Below are 23,740 nucleotides of genomic sequence, written 5' to 3'. Positions count from 1 at the left end.
TCCCGTCCTGCAGTTGCCTCTTGGGACGCCTCCTCCCAGGGACGGCGTTCCTGCTCAAATAACGCCTCCTGGCGGCATCTGCCTCAGCCCAGGCGGCCTGCTCTACGGCGGCGACATCATCCTCCTCCGTTGTCTGGGTGTCCCTGCTTGCCATAAATTGGTAAGGAGGGATTTTCTTCAGAAGAATCAAACATGAGGGAAAGAAGAGAAGAGAAACATGATTACTTACCCGATGACGACGGGAATCGACCGTCTCCCGACGACGGTCGGGATGACTCGCCGCTTCTTCGAGCCCCCCCCCCCCCCGACCTCCAGCCGGAGGCCCTGCTGCGGTTCGTTTGGGAGTCGGCTTGGCGGTGGCGACCTGCTTGCCTTTCCTCCGCGCTCCTTCGCCATCCCTGGCCGACCCACAGGCGGCTCGACGTTGCCGCGTCAAGGGAAGACTTGAGACCTCCTCTAGCTCTTTGAGGTCTTCCACGTCGACTACACTGCGCAAGGAAGGTGACACCTCGTCATCGTCTGTCCAGTCAAGCAACCGAGATGCCACAAACTCACCGGCCGACTCGGTTCCCTCCGACTCCGCCACCCCCTCCACGTCTTCGGAGGCGGATGGTTGAAGCTCCACCTGTTCGTCATCCTCGATCTCGACGGGGTCCGACGCTTCCACGTTGGCAGCCGACGGCTGGTAGACTTGCAGACGCTTGAATAGCTGAGGACGTAGCCGGCGTCCGGTGTCAGGAGCCGGATGGTATTTAAAGAAAAACAAGAAACACAATCAATGAAGAAGCATACCGTCGGAGCCGGATGGTTTCGATCATAAGGGGCCATGCCCCACTCCCGTTCACCGCCTTCATTCAGGGAGGCGGATGAGATCAAGTTCACCTGATGAACCACCCTGCCGGCTCGCAGGTTCTTTGTCGAGAGCCAGCATGGATCATGCCGGCCACCCATCTGGCAGATCAAGTGCGGCCGGCACTGTAGAGGCAGGATCCGGCGTGCCACCATGGTGGCCAGCAAATCTTCGGCCAGAAGTCCTCGAGCCTTCAAAACCTCGAGGTGGGCGCATATTTGCTTCACATCTAGGATTGGCTTCAGAAGAGAGCTCTTCCAGTTCTACTTTGCGGTCGGTGGAGAGATGGCGAAATGGGGCAGGTTGATGTAGTCGAGGAGGGGATTCACATTCTTCACGTAGAAGAATCCCCTCTGCCACTTCTTCACCGAGTCCTGGAGGGGAAGCTTCGGGAAGCCGGAAGCGGATCGATGATGAACCAGGGCGGCACCGCAAGGGGTCATCTTCATGACGTCGGGAACATCAGTTGGCGCCGACTACTGCTTGAAGAAGAACAGTTCTCACCACAGGTCAAATCGGGGTTCAATCCCCACAAATCCCTCGCACAGGGTGACGAAGGCCACCAACTGGAGGACGTCATTCGGCGCAAGGTGGTGCGGCTGCAGGCTGAAATGCACCAAGAAGCGCGAGAAGAAATCGCTGGCGGGGAGCCCAAACCCGCAGAAGAAATGCTCTTTGAAGACCACCACTTCACCTTTGCGAGGGGTCGGAGATCCTTCGGCGTCAGGGAGGCGCATCGCGACGAGCTCCTCCGAGGGAAGCATACGGCGGTGGCGGAGCACCTCAATATGCCCCTCGGTGACGTCGCTGCTTTCCCAGGCGCCCCGAGATTTCGCCTTCTCAGCGGCGGATTGAGACATGGCAGAACGGCGGCAAGAAGCTCTACGGAATGCGCGAAGCTCCGCCAGCGAACGGTGGCGAAAGCGCAAGCGGTGTCTCTCTCTCTCTCTCTTGCTCTAAGAGGGAGGGGGCGTTGGAACGGAGCAGGACGAGGGCAAATGGCCTCTTCGGCACCCCCGCCCCTCCATTTAAAACACAGAGGAGATCGTGGGGAGGGGATCCAGTGCGCATGATCCCCACCCCCTCTGGATCGTGCGGGAGCTTTAATGCGCTCCAAAATACCAACCGTCGCCGCGTATCCACGGAGGATCCCCACGCGCGGGCCGAGGGCGCGGTGTGGCGTGCCCCATGACGCAGACCCCGTCCCATCATGCGCGTGGCTTGTCAGGGCGTGGTGCCCAAAGCCCAACATGTGGCGCACCAGTGTTGCATGCGAAGAAGTCGAGGCGTTCGCCGGAAGCCGACCGTCTCCCGGCCCAATCGCCTCCCATACAACGGCTCCCGAAGCCCGCAAGCCGGATACTCAAGCCGGCGAGGCCCTTCGCCTCAAGACGTCGTACCTCCCTTGCTTCGGGGACTACTGGCGGGGGGGATAACCCCGGGGTAGGCTCATCAAGCCTACTCCTCTGTACTTTAGTACAGAAAGGAGCAATAGCATCCTTAACTGCCGGCTCCTCCTGGCCGGCTACGAAGTACTTGCCAGCTAGGGGAGTAGCCGTCTACTCTGTGGCCGGCTGAAGGGCACATGTCGCATCAATCCCCAGGATGTGACGGGGGCCTTCGATTAAAGGTGAAGGTACCTCAGCACGGGTACGATGGAGAAGCGCATGCATTGCTACAGTGGCGGCGGTCGTACCGCTGACCAACGCCAGCTCCGATCCGTCAACCATGCACAGTACCCATGCGCCACAGCCCACTCCATTACCTGTCCCAGCGTGGCTACGGTGGAGACGGCCGTACAGCTGACCGGCGCTGGATCCCGCTAGACGACGTCGGTTGTACCGCACGCGTCCTGGTGGGGAGTACGCACCAATCCCATAGGCTAGTCGGCGGGTCCCATGGCTAGATGGGACCTTGCAGCCGGTGGGCCCCTCAAACGACAAGACTTAACCTCAGTGGGCCCCCTGGCCGCCCTGAGAGGCTGCCAGCCGGGTCCCCCATAATGTACCTAATATCCATTTTGTAGGCCGGTGGGTTCGACTATAAAAGCCCCCGGCCCCCCTCCATGCAGAGGGTCGGCCATTCTTGCACCCACACACACCACACTGGAGAGGTAGAACGCGAGCCGGTTGCTCCTTCTTCCTCCTCCGTCGAACACCTAAAGGAGCATACTGTAAACACGTTGGTTCATCAACCACTCCGGCAGGACTAGGGGTATTATCTCCCACGGAGAGCCCCGAACCTGGGTACATCGTGCGCCTTGCATTGCTAGTTACCAATCCCGTTCCCGAAGCCCGCTGGTGTCCTTTCGGTCCCAACCACCCACGATAATCCTACCTATGGCATCTGTCGTGAGAAAACGACGACACAGATACCAACAACCGAATCTCGCGCAAGTAACATACCGATGAACAAAGGGAGCTGTATACGGGATTGAATGAATCCTTGACATTGTGGTTCGACCGATAAAGATCTTCGTAGAATATGTAGGAGACAATATGGACATCCAGGTCCCGCTATTGGTTATTGACCGAAGGGTGTCTTGGTCATGTATGCACAGTTCTCCAACCCACAAGGTCTGCACACTTAAGGTTCACTGACGATTTGGTATTAATAAGTTATGTGTGGTGATAACTAAAAGTTGTTCGGAGTTCCGGATGAGATCCTGGACACTGAAAGTTGTTTAGAGTTCCGGATGAGATCCCGGACGTCACGAGGAGCTCCAGAATGGTTCGGAGGTAAAGATTGATATATAGGAAGTTGATATTCGAAGTCCGAAAAAGTTTCGGGTTATGCCGGTTTTGTGACGTGAGTGCGGAAGTGTTCCGTGGGGTCCACCTGCCCCGGAGGGACCATGGGCTGTGAGAGGGGGTGCACCAGCCCCTGGTGGGCTGGCCGCCCCTCCCAAGAAGGCCCATGCGGTGGAAGGTGGGGGCTAAGCCCACATAGGGGCCGACCACCCTTGCCTTGGGTGGCAAGGCACCCTATGGGGCCGCCACGCCCCACCCCTTGGCCGTCACCCCCCTTGAGGGGGGAACCCTAGGTCGAGTCGGCCACCCCCCCCCCTCATCCTGTATATATGTGAGGGGAGGGAGGGTTGCAACACACACACACCACGGCGCAGCCCCTCCCTCTAGATCGTGTCCTCCTTTAGTTTTCTCGGTGTTGCTTGGCGAAGCGTGCCGGAACAACTACTCCACCACCACCGTCACGCCGTCGCGTTGTCGGGAAACTCATCTACCACTCCACCCTTGCTTGCTGGAAGATGTATGTGTGCTGAACGTGAAGGTGTTGTCCATTCGTCGCTCGGGAGTTCGTGGGACGGATCGTGATAGGATCGCGAAAACGTACCACTACATCAACCGTTTTCTTTAACGCTTCCGCTTAGCGATCTATAAAGGTATGTAGACTCAATCTCTCCTTTCATAGATGTGCATCTCCTAGATTGATCTTAATGATCGTAGAAAAAAAATGATTTCCTATACAACGTTCTTCAACAGGAACGCACACCTGCAATCCTTTTTTTTTTAAGGTGTGAGGAAGTTTTTGGGCCAAGGTCCAGTAAGCTCTCGCATGGGCGCGAGGAACCTGCTCTGGCACTAAAGGAGCCAAACAGGAGCTCCCGTCCGGTTTCAGCTCCGGCACTAAAGAAGCTGAACAAGAGCTCCCGCCCGGTTTTAGATTGCAAGGTTCTGGCGGATGATATCAAGCAAGGGAATCCGTTAAACTATGAAGTTATATTGCATGAAACTATAGATCATGAAAACTCATTTATCTCCTATACTTTTGTTCATGAGTTTAGGAGTTCGGATTTCGAGACTAGCAATTTAATGAAGCGTGTCATTAGGTTAGGGGTTAGCCATCATTTGTGGTTAGACAATCCCGATGATTTTTCTTTCATTCCTATAAACATTGGTCACGGTTAAATAAAGCTTCACAAGATTGTCTCAAAAAAAAAGAGCTCCCGCCCAGCTCTGCATGCATGTGCTTCCTTCGTCTTCACAACTCCCAAAACACAATCAAGATATTTTAGGATCAACAATTCGAGGAACTCTCCAAGTTTACAAAACAAACAAAAAACTCATGCATAATGTAGAACACAAATGATTTTTTTAAATCTTTTCTCAAATATAATTGGGCAGGACAAATTACAAAAACATGTGCTACATACAAGTTCTGACCAAGTTACAAGATGAGTTGTTCTACTTCTAGTTACGCATCAGCAGTCCGGCACAATTAGGCAGGCAGCAATTAACCGTCTTGCAGGGTTGATACTCCGCCCAACTAAGCAGACACACACATGAACCATACAAGGGCCTACCTCAAACCCCATTCCAACTCAGAGCAAACACTGCCGATCTCCAACCGTAGCCCTGGCCCATCATGCATCATGATGCATTTACGTGATCTTAGCAGCAGCGTGCCATTTGCAATTACACCCTCACAAGTTGGCGGAGGCTGCCAGTTTTCAGAGCATTTAGAGGACTCAGAAGTCCCAGCGGTCAAGCTGCACCCTAGCTTCAGCCATGTCCTTCTGTGCCTTCCTCCGCCGGTAGAAAATAGGGCAGTCCCGACTACAACGGTATGATACCAACAGGAGTTTTAAGCTTTTGGTTCAAGTTCAAAGATTAGAGTGTGCTGGTGAACAAATTTTAGTGAGCAAACCTGGTGCACAGAACGTCCTGGTGTAGGGAGCCTTGGCACTCCTGGCATTGCGTCCATAGCTTCCCAAAGAGCATCTCCAGATCAGAAACTGTGGATGTTAAAGATAAACCAGTGGGTCATCAGACGCTTGGAGACAGTGCCTTTTACCATTTTGAGAAACATTTCAGAGGATTGATATCCTACCATTTGCTACTGTTTTGCAGTATAACTCTGCTTCCCTTCCCTTGCAATGTGAGCACAGTGTTTGGTTAGGACCACTGCAGGGTGACAATGGGTCGGTTAGAAGACTGGGTCATTACAGAGAAGGTAGTAAAATTATGGTTTTACTGCTGGAATAGGAATATTAGAATGAAGGAAGCCACTATATAGTATATAGCTGCGCCGCATGAGCGCCTTCCCGTGCGGTGGTTTACCGTCATACATGCAAGCTAATCCATGATTCTTTTAATGTTGAATTTTCAAAAAGTTTCATCTCTTGAACTACAAATCCAATTGACGATCCGTTTTCACCGTTAGCTTTCTCGCAACGAGATCTTCTAAACTAGATCCATGTCGACATGTTTCGACAACTTTTTTTTTCATTTATAGTTGCCAGATTACTATTATTTAGTTGTTAAGATTATGAGACACTTAGTAGCCATATTTAATTAACTTAGTTGTCAACTTGGCAACTGTGTGTATAGATTTTTGTCAACTACGCTTGCTTAAACCCGACGACCGTGTTTGACAAATGATTGTTGTCTTGTAGCAATTTTCATTATACATGATATAAACGCATGTCATAGGTTTGGTTTGCCAATTTAAATATGTTAACTTGTCATATTTACATACAACTTTGTCAGAAAAATATTTTGTGTGTTTGCTAGTTTAATTATGCCGACTTGTCATATTTACTAACAATTACAAAAAAATATATTTCTTGTGGTCGTCGATTTTAAATATGCTGAGTTGTCATATTTTTACACGTTATCGTCCTAAAAATGTTGTTTGTGCTTGCTCGTTCGATTATGTCAAGATGTCATATTTATACGTAATTTTTAAAAAATTATGACGATTAAGTTATTTTTTATCAAACAAGTAAGTACTTACTAATATGACAAGTACGTACAACAAATATGATAAGTACAAGAAACAAAAAAGTTGTCGAAACATGTCGACATGGGATCTAGTTTTAAAGATTTCATCGAAACAAAGTCAACGGCGAAAACGGATCATCGATCGAACTAACGGTTTCAAAGATAAAACTTTTTGAATTTCGATCATTTAGAACGAATCTGCATGCATCCATGACGAAGAGTGCGCAAGCCGCCGCACGCTAACAACAAGATGCGGCGCAGTTAGTTAGATTTTCCCTAGAATGAAAGGTCGTTTTACGGTAAGAGGGCATCTCCACTGCAGAATTAAATATTGGGAAGCAAATGCTCACAGGTCCACCAGAAGGAAAATAGAGTGCATAATGTCTTGCAGCATTGTAGGAGAATTACCTTATAACTGCTTTGCATCCAAGGCAAGTCAGTTGTTTCTTTGCAAATTTCATTATCCCGCTGTTTGAAGGTGTTGAGATTGAAACAGCTCTGGTATGACTTCCATGAAGCAGTTCTCTGCTTGCGTTCTTCAGAATTGGCTCAAATATTCTCAACAGTGGCTGACAATAACATTTTATAATTCATTAGAAGTGGAAAAAAATAAGTTTTGGATATAAAGAAGGGTGTTCTGGACAAACTTTGCTAATTTGATTCTCAAGGTAGTACTGAGGATCTATTGGAATGTTATTATCCAGAACGTAAATTGGATCCTCTGACTTCTCATATGCCTGTATGCAGAAAGACAATTGTATCAAAACAGCTACTACTATAACACAAGTAATATACGACTCAAACAGCAAGTACACATGAGTTACCTTTGCCCCTTTTGCTGCTTTTATTATAACGTAAGGAACCCGGTCGCCAACAGTTGGTGCAGTGGCAGCATCCCTCTGCTCAAAAGAATCAGAATTAATCTCATCAATGCCAGTCACATGTTCCCAATCTACGCAAGAAATGAACAAAGATTATCAAGTGTCCGTACCTTCCGCATCCTCTCAGCAAGCTCCACATGGGCAGCTTTTACAGCGTAGTCTTCTCCTGTTTTTGTCAAACCCTGCAGATCAGAGCCATTGTGAGTAACCAGAGGATTTCAAGCTTTAGTAATATTTATGGGTGAATTGCATACTAAGTCACCTTCGTTATAACTAGAAGTGACAAGTCCACACGGTTCATTAATAGATCAGATATGGTATTCTTGACATATTGAACAGCACCAGGAACATCTCGGTCCACTAGTATTTTATGAAGGCACTCAGTCACCAGGTTCTTTACCAATAAACAGTTGTCCCTTCTAACTGTTTCAATACCTGTACGTAAAGGTAGAAGAACACATGTTAAAGCAGGAAAGTAGGATGACACCTCAGACAACTATGTAATACACAAATTACCTTTTGTGTCCATTTTGTCAAATTTCTCAGGATTTGTCCAGTACAAACCAGCATATCTCTTCTTGCTGATCAGTAGGTATGGGAAATATACTTTCTCAAACTCTAGCTTGATGGGCTGCACGACAGATGTAAAAATCAACCAATATTAAAATTAAAAGTTATTAGTTTAACAAAATTGGATACTTGGGTTATAAACTTAGAACAGGAAGACAAGGACTTAAATTCAGCTAGAGCTTATTACAGGAACGAACATACTATAATATGACACTGTACTAATGTGCAGCAGTTACAGGATCTGATCTGATATAATGAGATACCAAACAAGCATGCAACTGCCAAGAACAAAGTGGATGAGCCTCGTAGCAAGAACCAAATTAATGGTGATAAAACACTCACAACAGATGAGAAAGAGCTGGTGAAGCTGGCCACAAATTCCTTAGCACAACGTAGACTATAGCTCCCTCACAACCCCACCTGAACCATTTACAACCCTTGGATCTTGGCCCTATTAAATGAATATAATTCTAAAGAAAATGTAGCCCCTGATCCCCTCAACGCCCCAATTCCTTCTACTTTTACACATTGCTTCTAATGGGATCACCAATTGCTTGACTAACTGGTTGGATTTATCTTTCCCAATGGCCAGGCCTTCAATCCAAGTAGAATTAGTCTAGAAATACTCCTTACACACATCTCCAAGCCCTGATCAGATTGAAAGATACGAGTCACCTTAGAGGGTGACCAGGCTTGTGACTATTAGGGAAGGACACTAGAGACTTAGGATGAATGTCACGGGGTACATACTATCCCTATTATAGAGATGACCTACTTATACCTCTCTTATCTAAAAAGAACGTAACTCTCCATCGTGCGTCTTCTTTTCGTCCGCCTCTCCCCATGTCACCCGTTCTGTCCATCCGTCCTCCATGCTTCCCACCGATTTTGTTGTGTCCAGTTTGTCCGGAGTTTTCGGCAGTGTGCATGCGAGCTTGTTATATGGCTGCCTGCTCGCCTGCGAGCAAATACACCCATCTTTTACGGGGGGCATAGGCCCATCTACGTACATGCAGTAGAGAAATTGAACAGGCCAGAAGGCCCAACCTATTAACGTGATAGGGCTCAATTTTTTCCTTTTCACTTCCCGTCAAAAAATGAAAATGCTGCTGCTACCTTTCTTTACTGCTGTTGCATTTCTTCAAGCATATCGCCTCTTTTAGACCATTCATGTTCCTCAAGCAAGGGGCTAATCAATAGATATAACCTTTGCAATGGTTCCTGCAACTCAACTTTTAATATATTTATTTCATACTCCCTCCGTCCCAAAAAAATTGTCTTAGATTTGTCTACAAATTAATGTATCTAGTCACGTTTTAGTATGTTGATACATTCATTTTTAGACAAACCTAAGACAAGAATTCTGGGACGGAGGGAGTAGTTGATTTTCTTCGTCTATTACTTCTTATATTGATATTTTGTGCGAGCCATCCGGACTGGTGTCAGGTGCACACAATCTGCAGTTCAGGGCAAGCTGTCAATTCTGGCATTATTTTCTACACTTTCCTTGTACGGTGTTTCTCTTCTTTGATTTATGATGCACGTACAGATGGATCTATATGCCCTGATTTATTTTCCGTGTGTGACATATGCATTTTTCTTCGAGATTTAAAGATTAGACAATATTTTAATTTCTTGTTTCAGCTCTTATTTCAGAAATTTTATTTGGTTTAGAATTAAAAATGTTTTCCTGAAATTGTTGAATCTATTGGAAGTTATTATGTGGCAATGTATACAGCTTATCATAAACATTTTTTAGGCATGGATACAAAAGAGGGAATAATTTTGTTTTACTATAAGAGGTATGCGCATTGTTCAAAATTCGCCCTAGGGCCTCCTGAATATCAGGACCGGTTTTGCCGAGGTGTATCCTTATCAGAGACACGCTGATCCGAGCAGATGAGGCAAACCATGCGGATGCTGGCGGCGCTGAGAAAAGGGAATCACTCCCACTCGCCACAGCACTTCTCCTCGCAACTACCACGTTGTAGCTCATGCTGTCCTCGGCCCAGGCCCCCGTGGCTTCTTTCTCCCCCGCGCAATCTTTTGCGGTGGCAGGGGATGAGTCATGCTACGTCGGCATTTGCTAATTATAACAAAAAATGATATTGGACGACAATAACGTATGATGTGCATGAGGAGACATGATTGTGTTGAACCACTAAAATATGTATGCTCCTATTGCAATGCACGGGCAATTAGCTAGTCCTCTAAGAAATTAATACTTAACATATCAAGCTAACATAACAAACTGGATCTTATCACTAACACACTAACATACCTCTAAATTCTAATGGGCTTAAGGCCAGTGCTAACTAAATGACTAATTTTAATTATCAGGTTGCCGCTCCTTTTGGGACGGTGGCCCTACAATGGTCGCTCCCTGGCACTAAACTGATAACACCCTGGCTCAGGTTGGGGACACGCCCATGACACAATTATAAGATCAGCAAAGGGATAACCTAGGGCATTACCCAAATCAGGATAAGATCTAGTCAATTAATAGGATAATAGAAGTTCTCGGAGGTAACAGTCAAAAAATGTTTATATATCATTTGCAATGTACTGGAGACCACACTATTTTGTGGTATTCTAAGAAACATCTGACAATTATCCTGAATTTGGCACAAGATAAAATAAAATTCAAACAAACTGAACAGGTTGAACCAGGATTAGAATAAAAAGTTTTATCGGCTGAAAAATGCTAGAGGATGGAAATAACACCAGTAACCTAGCACTAAGTAGTTTTGTTTATATAAATACTGGATTCACTATTGCTAATAAGTTTTGGCAATGGTATGGGCGGAACCTCAGTTGCAATGGTTCTACATGGATAACATGGCAATTAGATTCAACTGTACTTATAAGATGTGTATAGCTCAGCTCACAAGGTCATATTAGAGACCATTTGTTTTCTGGGTGCCCCTTTGCTAACGTCTGATGGGGATTTCTGTGTCCAAGTCGGGTTATTGGACTATCTGTCCAAGATCTTTTAAGTTTCAGAATATACTACTCCCTCCGTCCCAAAATAAGTGTGGCGGATTTAGTACTAAACTAGTACAAATTTTATACTAGATCAACGACACTTATTTTAGGACAGAGGGAGTATAAGTGTATAACACTAATCTCCCTAGAATTGGAGAGCCCACATTCAATTCAGGTATCCAATTGACATTGTGACACCCGATTTTTGATCTGGTCAACAATTTCTCAAAGCTCTTTCATTTAATTATTTATTTATACCTCTATAACACTATACTCCTTAGTTTTAAAGAGTCGCATTCAATTGAGGTCTCCAAGTCTCCAATTAAAACTGGGTCACCCGATTTTGACCGGGTCAACAATTTCTCAGAACTCTCTCGTTCAATTCTTTAGACAAATACACTATGCTTCTTAATGGGTTTGGTTTACAATTTTGATCAAACCAACAGTTTTTCAAATCAATCGACAGCAACCGACCTATAAAAACATATCAATCATGCCCATGCAGCCGTCGATGTAGAAATTTTCCCACATATATAAAGTTGGTTAGCATATAATATAGAATCACACCACGAAAGGCTCATCAAATTACCGAATTATAATTAAAAATAAAACACACTATGTCATCTCCCCCACACATCAAACGAAATATTCCATTAGTTTCAAAATATAAGGGGTATTAGTCTTTTGGAAAGTCAAATTCTTCAACTTTGACCAAGTTGAGAGCAAAAATATCGACATCCATAATATTAAATAAAAAATATGAAAATTCATTTAACGATGAATCTAATCACGAGGAGATGGCACATGCGGCATTCGCGCACTTCAACAGGCTGCTGGGCACTGCCGTGGACCGGGCGCACACGCTTGACCTTGAGCAGCTCATCGCGCCCGGTGACCTTGGCAGCCTGGAGGCGCCATTTACCCCTGAGGAGATCTGGGCTGCGGTGAGACGCATGTCGGCGCATAAGGCACCAGCGCCAGACGGGTTCACCGTCGAATTCCTGCGCTCCTGCTGGGGCATCGTCAGGCAAGACATCATGGACGTCTTTGAGCAGCTATACATGCTACGAGGGAGAGGGTTTGGTAAGCTCAACCAAGCCCTACTCACCCTGCTGCCGAAGCGCGCAGATGCCCACAAGCTCGGCGACTACCGGCCGATTTGCCTGATACACATCGCGGCCAAGATATTCGCGGAAGTTCTATCGTTGCGCATCGCTCCTAAGCTTGATAGCCTGGTTAGCCGCAACCAGAACGCCTTCATCGCCGGACGCTCGCTCCACGACAATTTCATGCTCGTCCGGCAGTCTCTTCGGATGCTCCACCTGGGCGCGCCGTGCATTATGCTCAAGCTCGATCTCACGCGGGCTTTCGATTCCATATCCTGGCCGTTCCTCTTCGAGGTTCTGCGCCAATATGGGTTCGGGGACAGGTTCATGGAATGGCTGGCCATTCTCTTATCTTCGGCCAGCACACGAGTCATGCTCAATGGAGTGCCTGGCCCCCCGATCTGGCACCGTCGCGGGCTGCGCCAAGGTGACTCCACATCGCCGCAGTTATTTGTCCTGGCAGTCGACACGCTTGCCCGCCTCATGCACCGGGCGCTCCAGACCGGCATCCTTCGGCGCCTGCACCCCCGCCACAACATCCCGGCCATTTCTCTATATGCCGACGAGGTGATGCTGTTTTACCATGCTGAGATGGATGAGGTGCTCGCGGTGAAGAGCATTCTGGGTATCTTCGAGACTGCATCGGGCCTGCAGGTCAACTACAGCAAGAGCTCGGGCACGACCCTGCATGGCGACGAGGATGGCGCCGCCCTGCTGGAGGCGCTGGGCTGCCAGTCGGCGGACCTGCCCATCACTTACCTGGGCATCCCGCTCACCACCCGTCGACCCTCGGCGGCACAGATGCAGCCGCTGGTCGACGCTGTGGCTGGCCGCCTCCCGTCATGGAAAGCATGGCTCATGAACAAGGCCGGGGGGCTGGCATTGGTTAAATCGGTCCTCAGCGCGATTCCAACTCACCAGATGCTTGCCTTAGCGCCCCTGAAGAAGACTCTGAAGCAACTAGAGAAGATCCAGCGTGGCTTTCTCTGGGTTGGTCGCGAGGCTGCGCTTGGAGGACACTGCCACGTGAACTGGCGCGCGGTCAACCGGCCGCTCGCATATGGCGGGCTGGGCATCCGAGACCTCGAGCGCACGGGGCTCGCACTCAGACTCCGATGGCTCTGGCTATCTAGGACGGACGCTGACCGAGCTTGGCAAGGCCTCGACCTGCAGTTCTCCCACGAGGAGCTCGGCCTTTTCTACGCCTCCACCTTCATGGTGGTAGGCGATGGTCACACGGCGCTGTTCTGGGAAGACCACTGGCTGCACGGGCAGTCTATACGCGAGCTAGCACCCCTGCTATACCTTTGCATTCCCAAGAACAGAAGAAGAGCGCGGACGGTGGCGGAAGGCATCGCCGGCAATGACTGGGCACGAGACATTCGCGGCGTAGTGGGTCTGCAAGAGATCGGCCAATACCTGAGGACATGGCAGCTTGTGGCGCACACTATACTGTCCGCCGAGCCGGACAAGCTCGTCTGGAAATGGACGGCCAACGGTGTCTACTCGGCGAGGTCTTGCTATCAGGCAACCTTCCACGGATCATTGACATGCCGTTCATGGCAGCTCATCTGGAAGGGATGGGCCCCGCCGAAGGTCAAGTTCTTTCACTGGCTTGCGAACCTGGACCGATGCTGGACCGCGGAAAGACTCGCTCGCCGAGGCCTTCCCCATCACACCCGCTGCCTGCTATGCGACCAAGAGCCGGAGACCATCCGACACCTGCTGCTCACCTGCCCCTTCGCGTGGCAGGCCTGGCACGAGGCCCTATCTTGGCTGCGCCTACTGGCCCCTCCGCCGGAGCATGATGTCTCCATCCAGGACTGGTGGATGAGGGCGAGAGATGCCACACCACCATCGCTCCGCAAGGCGCTGAGGTCTGCCGCGCTACTGGTGCCCTGGATGATCTGGAAACATAGGAATGTGTGTGTATTCGACCATATTACTCCGTCGCTCGACGAGCTCTTGGATAGGATCAAAGATGAGATGAGGTGTTGGGCTAGAGCCGGGGACAAAGGGCTTAGGTAGTCTTGCCCCCATCCTGGGATGTCCACTAAACCCCTTGTAACCATGCTGTAATCGCCTCTTAGGAGGCTGTAATCCCCCTTCTTTTCAATACAAAGAAACGCAAGGCTCTTTGCGTTTTCTCAAAAAAAAAAATTTATCTACAAATTTAATCAAATTTAAAAGTTTTGACATTTTAAAAACGTAATACACATTGTATTTTGAAACAAAGTGATTAGGTTTTTTTAATCTAATGGCGCAGCAAAGCGCGCCCAGTCCTTCTAGTGGGCAGCCATTTCATAAGGAGGTCATTATACTAGCATCATGAAGCATCTGACTACAAGAAATAGTAACATCTTGAAGAACATGGTCCTTTTTTACGGAATCATAAGAACGTCAAGAGTAAACTTCATGATTGTAAGATGGGGTCCTACTATCTATTTAAAAATAGATAGCTGATGATAGTTCATAGATTTTGTCTTTGTTGCTTTACTTATGTATGTGGCCACACAAGAAAGGATCAGGTCCGGAATTATGGCATACGTGATAAGAGTCGGGGTAGCACCAATTGAAGAGAAGCTTGTCCAACATCGTCTGAGATGGTTTGGGCATATACAACGCAGGCCTCCAGAAGCATCGATGCATCGCGGAAGATTAAAGTGTGCTGATAATGTCTAGAAAGGTCAGGGTAGACCAAACTTGACATGAGAAGAATCCGTAACTTGAAGAACTGGAATATCACCAAAGAACTAGCCGCGGATAGCTATCCATGTGCCACAACAATGACTAGGTTTCAAGATCTTATGGGTTTCAAATCTAGCCTACCCCAACTTGACAGGGCTTTGTTGTTGCTGCTGCTTTACTTATGTATCTCCAAACTTCCCTTCTTACTGATATAAACTTATAGAGTGGGATATTCCCCCCTGTTTTCCCTCAAAACAATGTTACAATACCAAGTGAATGAAAATAGTATTTCTGTAGTCACCTTAATAAATGTTCCACTAATATATTCTGCAGCTTCTCTTCCCAATTTCATTGCGTCCTTGACTGTAGAAACACCAAACTGTACCATCACAGAATCGGTATCACCATAAATCACCTGGAATGTCCAAAAGAATTTGCGTCAACCATCAGAACATGAATGAGAAGTGTGAAAATTCCAACAGATAGACTAACCAAGTGCATATACAGGAAAAAGGAGCTTGCATACAGATCGAAAGTGATTATTATGCTGATATCTAGCCTGCAAACTAACTGAATGTGTGGAAGCAAGATATCACATGAACAAGGTCCTGAGGTTGCTACTTGCATATAAAATTTGGGAAAAATAAGAAACATGCCACTGCAAAGTTGTATTTTGGAAAAATGACACCAGCTGTGAGAATACCATGTGGGTCCAGGTCCCACATGTCATTTGAGACTAATGACACTTCACAAAACTGCCAGCTTTGCAGGGACATAACAAATAGTTCTGAGCCAACATTGTGCTAATATCCAGCCAAAATTAATGTTATGTAGTTCCGACACTCCTTTATGGGAAGGATCTGCCACCATGTCTCACTGAGATGGCCAGATCTACAGGTAGTAAATGCTAAGGAACTGAGTGTGCAAATACAAGTCATCGGTTCGAATCTGACATAGAATGCCTCATGGATTCATATCTGGTGTATCAGATGGAAATGGGTAACTGAAGGCTTGACAACTTGCTAATGTAGAGCAGACAAGTTAACATGGAATATTGCAAGCTTATACAAACACAGGATACAGTAACTGATAGTACACCTCTGCATTATGCTCATAGCCTCCAACTGTTGTGAATTTATCTTCAACAAGCTTCTTTGTATGCTCAATCATCTGTCTACCTGTAGAATAAAAATGCTTCAGTACCACACAATTCAACATGTTTTTGCATTTTTCAGGTTACTACACAATGTACACGTGAACTATATTAAATGAAGAATTCATGCTCACCATAACTTGTAACACTAGAAGAAATCTCTAAACAGGGCAATTGACCAACAGTAGCACCAGTAAAACCATAAACTGAATTTGCACTTATCTGAAATAGAACCATTAAACAATGTCAAGATCTGAGGAGTCCGTGTTTTATGTACCACTGTTTGAGGGGGCCAAGAGTGTTAGGAAATAAATATTTAAGTACTTTTAGGGCAAGCTGGCGACCATCAAGAACCGCCCTTTCGAATGGGTCCTTTGCTTCCTGAAAAGGTTACTGGTGATTATAATATAGGATTGAAGACATGTAATGCACAATGTTTAGCATTTACAAATCTAAAGAGTCTGGACTATAACTTTCCCACAGTAATAACATGGGAGAAATATACCTTCAAATCTGCTTTTGCTCTTTTTCGAGCAGCCAACAGTTCTTCAAGGATTTCAGGAAGTATACCCTGATATTGGATATTGGTTAGGGAACACTGCTTCTGTCACGAAGATTGCTTACCGTGCCAGGAAACAAAAAAATATAATAGAACATAGAAGTGGTACCCCAGCCCCGGTCCATGCACATAACCGTCACTTTTTCCACGGAATTGTTAGAAGAGTCAATTGTCGGGAAAGAAATACCTTTTGCAACTCTGGTTTCACAAATATTTCACCAGATGGAGTTTTGTAGAGGCTTTCTGGAGGCAAGTTGTGTTTACGGACATCCTCAGGGGGAACCTTAAAAACCATTTGAATACACATTAACCCAATTTCCATACAGTATTGCTTTTTTAGATATTAGCATAGCAATTAAAAGAATTATGTTTACCAAAGTGCAGTAGCATAGGTTATGGGCCATCATGATGGATGGATACAGAGAAGCAAAGTCCAAAGTTGCAATGGGCTTCTCATAAAATCCAGCCCTTGCCTCCAAAACCTAAATTGAAGGGTGACAGATGTCAGAAAACAAGAATCATTGGACAATAAAACAGAAAAAAGAATTGTATTTTTCATTGTATGACCAGTTTAGAAAATGGAGAAGTAAACAATATTGTTGAATGCTTCCTTACTTCCCAGGTGGAAAGAGAGTTGGTATACTCAAATATGTGTTCATGGTAAGCAATGAAGATGCGTTACACATGCATCCACAGTAGTTTTTTTACATTAGTGGTGATAACTTGACAGTATGGAAATTTTACTTAGCTCACATAACAAATATCTATATGGTCACTTCAAGGCAAGCAATTCAAAGGGTCGTAATGTGCAATTGATGTTTTCGTGGCATGATAAATAGGAGTATGTAGCAAGTGTAATAGCTGCTACTGCAGCATGACAAGAAAAACAATGAGGTAGGAAAATGCAGATCATGTCCATCGACTTACAGTTGCACCCTCAAAGGTATCTTGCCCAGAACTTTGGCCCTTTATGTTTGGTATAACAAGGTTTCTCTGTTTTGCTTTCCTCAGTAACTGTGAGAGGACCTGAAGACCAAATTGAAATTCCTGTTAGAATGCTGAAGTGGAATATATCTATTGGCAGAATTTGATGTTGTTGTCACCTTAATGCTCTGTCCCCTCGAGAGCAGGAAAGAAATGGGAACTCCTGTGACCCTCGCCATCTCTACGTAGTTGTAGATGTACATCAATTTATCTAACAGTCGTTGTGGAAGATAAGCATCCTGTGTGTACAGAAATGGAAAAGAGCATGTTGGAAACATACTTCGAGGAAAGGGCAAAAGGCTAGTGATCAACTCAAAGATAGGAGTACAAAATTTACAGGTCATTTTGCACAACTATCATCCTAGCTGACAACTAAGACACCGGCAGACCTACTGACCAGAGATAAGGAGCAAATGTTTCCATGTACTGCAACTGTTTTTCAAAAGAATTGTTGCTCATTCATCAGACGATAACATAATTTTGGGGAAAGTATACATAATGCAAGTTGCAAGGTAAGTCTTCAAGTGAAAGAGATTATTAGACAAATAAATATTAATATGTATGTTGTCCCGATTCAAAATTATCTTTTATCATTCTAGACATCTAGATCAATGGTAATCTTGCCTCCCAAACGACTACTGTGTTTAGAAAATGACATCGGTGAATCATAAAATTGCAATCTCGGACTAATGATGGTGTTGAAAGCATGAACCACAGTCCACTAGGTACAAATCTTATGATAAGTGTGAGAGCAATATATATGTTTTAAGCTGGCCCAAATTAGTCTGAATCCTTCTGAGAACCTACAAGGACATCATTTGAAAAGAAAAGAAAAAAAGGAAATAAACTCAAAGCCCGATCAGATATGTAGAACAAAATGCCCATAACTAAGCCAGCTACTTCATAAGCACATTTCAGCAGTTTATTAGCAGATGACAAAGAACAATTAAGCTGACCTTCAAGCAATAAACCGCAAGCCGCCTTCGTGTCTCTGAGTTTCCATTTTGAAGATCAGATATGATTGAATGATGGACATCCTCTTTCTGCGCATAAAAATCTAGTATCAGAACAATAAAAAGAAAGAGTATTAAATCAATATACTCAGTCTGTCTCGAAATGTAAGACGTTTTTTGACACGTTTCGAGACAGGGGGGTACTATAGAGCCATTTGCATCAAATTAGGCAAATTAGCACAGTTTCAAGTTATTTTAGTGAAGTCAAACTGAGTTCCAGTCCGACGTGTTCTGGACCATGGTTCACAACGGAATAATTTGGTAGGTTAAGAGTCAAAGGTTAGAAATAGTGCACTTGTCCTCGACAACTGGTAGGGCTCATCCTTGATGTGTTAGAAAGACTCTGAGACTGAGGGAACTTCTAATTATTTCATTGTTTAATTCAAATAATTACATGATAGAACTTTATATAAGCAACTTAGCTTGTCCCACAGGAGTAAGATCTTCACTTTCTAATAAACTTTTATCTTGATTCCCCTAACTAAACCAATCTCCTTTTCTAAGAGCATAACTCTTCCCCAAATTCTAATTTGTTTGATTCCATCAGTACTAATGAACAGATGGGACTTAAGGCATGCGCCCTTGTATAGGCATAGATACCATTTTAGCTCACAACACAACAAGAGTTTGAATAATAACTGCATGAATATGAGTGAGTAGAATACTTGGGATGCGCTGACAGCAACTAAGGCCACTTAAAATGGTTGGACTTACTTGCTCCCCTAGAAAATGTGCAGATACAGAGTTCAATGAATAAGAACTGAGCTTGTAATCCCTTTGCATAGCCTGCCCACATGCAGAAAGTAAAGGGAAGATGAGATACTGTCATGTAACTAAAAGTAATAAAAACTACTGGTCTAGTTGTTGTGCAAAACAGTAGATCACAACCTGCAGAAGATCAAATTGTACCCTTCCCTCCACTGTTACATCTTTACTTTCACGCATACCATATTGCCTGGATAAGAGTAATGAATACGCAATTAATAATTCGTTCATGTTCTACTAGTAAATTCTTGAGTTTTATTTGCTCAATGCTATGTACAGTATATGCCATTGCACCTTGCAGGGTCATAAAATCTTGTAGCATTAGCATGTAACAATTAAGGCAGGGTGCAAAATTGCAAAGCATAGTGAAGTCCATAATATCATATGGTATTTCCCTAATTATCCTTCATTGCAAAGAATGACATATAAACAGCAAACCTGGTGTTTACTCAAAGATTGCATTGTACAAAGCCCATTATAGACCACAGAAAAAATACAGGGGATATCTATGGATGACCATGTAAACATGAATGCAGAAAACTTGTGGATAAAATATCTGAGAATGGCAATGCTAAAACTTACTAGAGGACACTGAAACAAGGATTAATCAGTCATCATTTGTATCAAATTAGCATGATCAGCATATTTTCAGCTAAATCTGAAATCAGAAATTATACATCAATGGAACCAATCAAACATGGACTGCATATGTAAGCACGCAAGTTTATGAAAAAAGGGAAGCAGCAACATAGTGGCTTGCTGGAAGGAACCAAACAGAACTTGAAGAATTGCACAGCTATTTAAACATAAATGGGCAAACACAAATGATACTGAATACTTGTTGTCTACAATGCAATAGGGGCAAACTAACATGGACCAGAGCAAACAAATATAAAATGCACAAAGACTAGCACTTAAAACAGGTAACCTTGAGTTGAAGGTGGTATCACGGACACGGACACGGCTATTTCTGATTCGACCAAGTAGCGGAAACTCCACTATCTTGAGAACTTCAGCTCTCTGTAAATATGCAAAACCATATTGTACTAAGAGATAGAAAATTGCCAGGTTGGGCAAAGAGTAAGAGTGTTGCGAACTTTACAAAGTTGGTGTACCTCAATAAGATATGGCAGGTCAAATTTGCAGATATTGTATCCAATTATAATATCAGGATCTGCCTCACGTATTAAATCCTGCAAAATACCAAAGCAGAACCAGGTTGGTATCAATAAAGTTACTTGTCAGCCATCAGATATGTATTTAACTTTGGAAGAGTGTAATACTGGAAAAAGAAAGCAAACTGTATATACAAAGAAACTATCAAACAAAAACATGTTTATTAACCATGGATACAGGTTATATCTGTATACAATCATAGATCACAAAAAGAACTGACACTGTGAACTTAGAATGAGGCAACACTCACCCTCCAAGCAAGTAGAATATCTCGCTCTGTGTCAAATGACATTACATCCACTCCGACAATGGGAGAACATGATTTAAGAGTCATGACATTCCGTACAAAAGGCTGGGCTTCGCCTTGAAGCGTGAGTAAATTAGCAATCTATTTCAATCCAAGGAAGCAAGTCAAGATAATATGCACATAAAGGCATTCACATCGGAAATTAAATGTGGTAGCTTATCAAAACACAAATGTAATGAAATAAACCTGAATAACCGGATCATGAGTTGGTTCTGGGAAGTGTCCTTTGCGACCAGCACATTCGATGTCAAAACTTAATATGCGAAAGGGGGCCATCTTAGAGTATTCCCCTTCAGGAGCATGGCTTACCAAATCTGAATATCTGTTGGTCGACTTAAGGAATGACCAAATGAACAATATCACGATTTAGAAATAAGGATGGAGGCATTAAATTCAGTTTGGATACAGGCAATCCAACTCTAGCTGGCAATAGGACATGACTCGAGTTGCTTTGCTATACTTCCCAGCAGGAAGTTCAATCCAATTGCCACCAACAATGTTGCAGTCAATCATAAAGCGAAGGGCAAAGAGAATGTTGCTTTCATATGTCAGGAAACTCTTTGAACCAAGATTGCCAATCGATATGCCCCTTTCAAGGATACCTATAATGCACACAAAAAATATGCCAATTGTGGTAAGCCGTAAAAATACGATGATGCTGCTAGCCGCAGATAAAGATTCACACAATAAGTAGCAGACAAGCAACTGAATATCTTCTTTAGGCTATAAAGGTTATTCATTGAAAATAGAGGTAACGAAGTTAATTGACAACAAAGGAAAATAAGTGTACTGTTCTTAAACTACCACTGACCACGACAGCTAGCAACCATTGTAGGTAGGGCAACTACTATCTTGAGGAAGGACTGAGATTTATTTGGCTGGTAGTGCATAATTGTCTGCTTCTGCAGAAGCTCAACACTCTTCACAAATCTTTGCACACTGCTATTCCTATTTGATTCCTTCATCCTCGCCTGTAGTACATTGTGAAGAATGTATAAGGAAAGAATGAACTTCCAAAGTACCTTCATTGAGCAGAAGGGTCAACTTAAAATAGAAGTAAAAAACCTCTAGTGTTTGTTTGAAGCCTGAAATATCATCAGGGCTCATTCCTGGCGGGCAGCTGATGTAGAAATATGGTTCAAACCCGTGCACCTGACAGCACACACTGTGACCTGAGAACATAATAAGATAGTATTACACGTCAGCAGAAGCCACATGATAAAGAATAATCATTTGAAGACAGAAACGTATAACCTTCTCTGGTGACACCAAAAATCCTGATGATAGCTGCAGGACCAGAAGAGTTGGGCAGAAACTCTTTGTGGCTCTCACCAATAACATAATCTATATCCAGCTGCTGAAAAGCTATAAAAATCAAACAGAATAGAACAGCATCAATAATAAGATTAAGCTGTGTAGGTAACATATAGATTTATCCAATTTACATTAACAAAACTACTAGCAACTATTAGTACTATGACAAGTAGTCCTTCCAAAGCACAGCCTGAAACTTCTATTTCATTTTGCCATCGGAGGATGCGTCATCTCCTCTTTGTGTCCCGATGTAATTAACATATTATAAAATCATACAAAGTGTGCAGACTGTATGGAGGTTCATGGACCCTTATAAGGGAGAGGGACACTTCAGAGCCCAGTTCATGAGCTTTAAACTTTATATAATCTGTAGAAACTAGAAAGCAAATCAACAATTATACACGCATGCAGTTATGTGTATCAATCCAAAATGATAATTATTTGAGACCCAATGACACAACCCAGATCGCGAGCAGAAATGTGAGAAGCAATGTGAGAAGCGCATCCAAAACAGGGGAGGATTTTATGCCTCTTTGAATATCAAAGCTTTGCTAATTCCAGACCAGAAATAACTCCATTTGACTTTTGAATATAATCTCACAACCCACAATTCATCAGTTATAGGTTTACATTCAATCACCTCCCACGCATCCAGTGTAAAACCATTTATTTTTTAGTATAAAGCACACCTTCAAAAGGTCCATATCCAACAGCAACAAAAATAAAGTTATTAGTGCTCATTAATCCAATCGACACATCAACCAAAATGTGGAACTTAACTAAACCTAAACTGCGCTGAATCGCCAGGCTGTATGCGCAAAATCCCAGGGCTCCCGACTCCAGGCATCAACGAGATGACTTCGGTTAAAGCGGCATTGTGGACAAAAGAACACCAAACCCCTAGCCAATTGGCAGTTACTTAAGAGCAAAATACTCGATCCGCCCCAAGTTACACCTTCCACGCAGACCTGAACTAGCCAGGCTCGGGATGGAAGACGAGCGGGTGGAGGGAATGGGGCCGTACCGACGGAGCGGGAGCAGCCAGAGACGAGGTCGGCGGGGAGGGCGGGGCGCTTCCACCTGGAAAGACGGGAGGCGAGGGCCTCGTCGCGGTCGAGCAGTAGCAGCGCCGCCTCGTCCTCCGCGAGGATAGTCTCGTCCAGGAAAACGTCCTCGTCCATCATATCCTCCTCCTCCGCCGCGGCGGCGGCCGGCGGAGGCGGCTGTGGGGCGCCAGGCGGCATGGGTTGGGCCCGCTTCGCCGCCAGCGGGGATGGCGCTGCGGGAGGCCCCGCCCGTCGTTTGCCACCGCGCCCGACTGAGCTCATCGCCGGAGAGGGCGGAAGGAGAGAGGGGGTGGGGACTGGAGGAGCGGAAAGGCGGGGAACGGGGGGAAGTGGAATTGGGGGTTCCCGCCATTGCTGGAGATGTAGGGTTTATACGGGAGGCGGCACCGAAATACACCAACCCTATAGCGTTTACGTAAACCGGTCTGGCGTGAACGTTTGGGCGCGGTTAGTAGGGGTTGTTTGATAGTTGTTCTCGTTCTAGCATAGTTGTTCCCTTTTAACACATGTTAAGTTGGGACATATTGTATGCATGCATGTGTGATTGTTTTGTAGTGATGTATTTGTTGAAACATGTTGAC

At 45.1% G+C, this 23,740-nt stretch overlaps 1 protein-coding gene across 1 annotated transcript; it reads right to left on the bottom strand.

The window, feature by feature from the left end:
• Positions 1-4,800: 4,800 nt before the first annotated feature.
• On the bottom strand, positions 4,801-23,444 carry LOC123447930 (DNA polymerase delta catalytic subunit). Its single transcript, XM_045124664.1, has 30 exons — positions 23,117-23,444; positions 22,033-22,143; positions 21,844-21,950; positions 21,590-21,749; positions 21,185-21,380; positions 20,965-21,100; positions 20,722-20,859; positions 20,411-20,488; positions 20,224-20,315; positions 19,419-19,485; positions 19,245-19,316; positions 18,474-18,560; positions 17,637-17,756; positions 17,461-17,559; positions 16,908-17,015; positions 16,721-16,816; positions 16,480-16,545; positions 16,299-16,355; positions 16,109-16,196; positions 15,920-15,999; positions 15,123-15,236; positions 7,989-8,103; positions 7,735-7,907; positions 7,583-7,654; positions 7,416-7,490; positions 7,239-7,328; positions 7,000-7,160; positions 5,699-5,772; positions 5,516-5,603; positions 4,801-5,424 (listed from the first exon to the last, which is right to left on the bottom strand). Exons 1-30 carry the CDS (start codon positions 23,418-23,420, stop codon positions 5,337-5,339), a joined length of 3,312 nt encoding a protein of 1,103 aa, XP_044980599.1. The 5' UTR covers positions 23,421-23,444; the 3' UTR covers positions 4,801-5,336.
• Positions 23,445-23,740: the final 296 nt, after the last annotated feature.

Source organism: Hordeum vulgare, chromosome 4H (assembly GCF_904849725.1).
Source record: "Hordeum vulgare subsp. vulgare chromosome 4H, MorexV3_pseudomolecules_assembly, whole genome shotgun sequence".
Taxonomy (NCBI): domain Eukaryota; kingdom Viridiplantae; phylum Streptophyta; class Magnoliopsida; order Poales; family Poaceae; genus Hordeum; species Hordeum vulgare.
Note: the sequence above shows the minus strand (reverse complement) of the source record. Positions and strands in the feature narration are given on the sequence as shown.

What these genes read in the sequence shown, in the direction of transcription:
- LOC123447930 (XM_045124664.1), bottom strand. Translation starts at nt 23,420, where the DNA reads ATGAGCTCAGTCGGGCGCGGTGGCAAACGACGGGCGGGGCCTCCCGCA. An exon ending in GAGCAAAAGCAGATTTGAAG is followed by an intron (nt 16,356 to 16,479) that starts GTATATTTCTCC and finishes TAACCTTTTCAG; the next exon opens with GAAGCAAAGGACCCATTCGA. An exon ending in GTCGCCAGCTTGCCCTAAAA is followed by an intron (nt 16,197 to 16,298) that starts GTACTTAAATAT and finishes GTTCTATTTCAG; the next exon opens with ATAAGTGCAAATTCAGTTTA.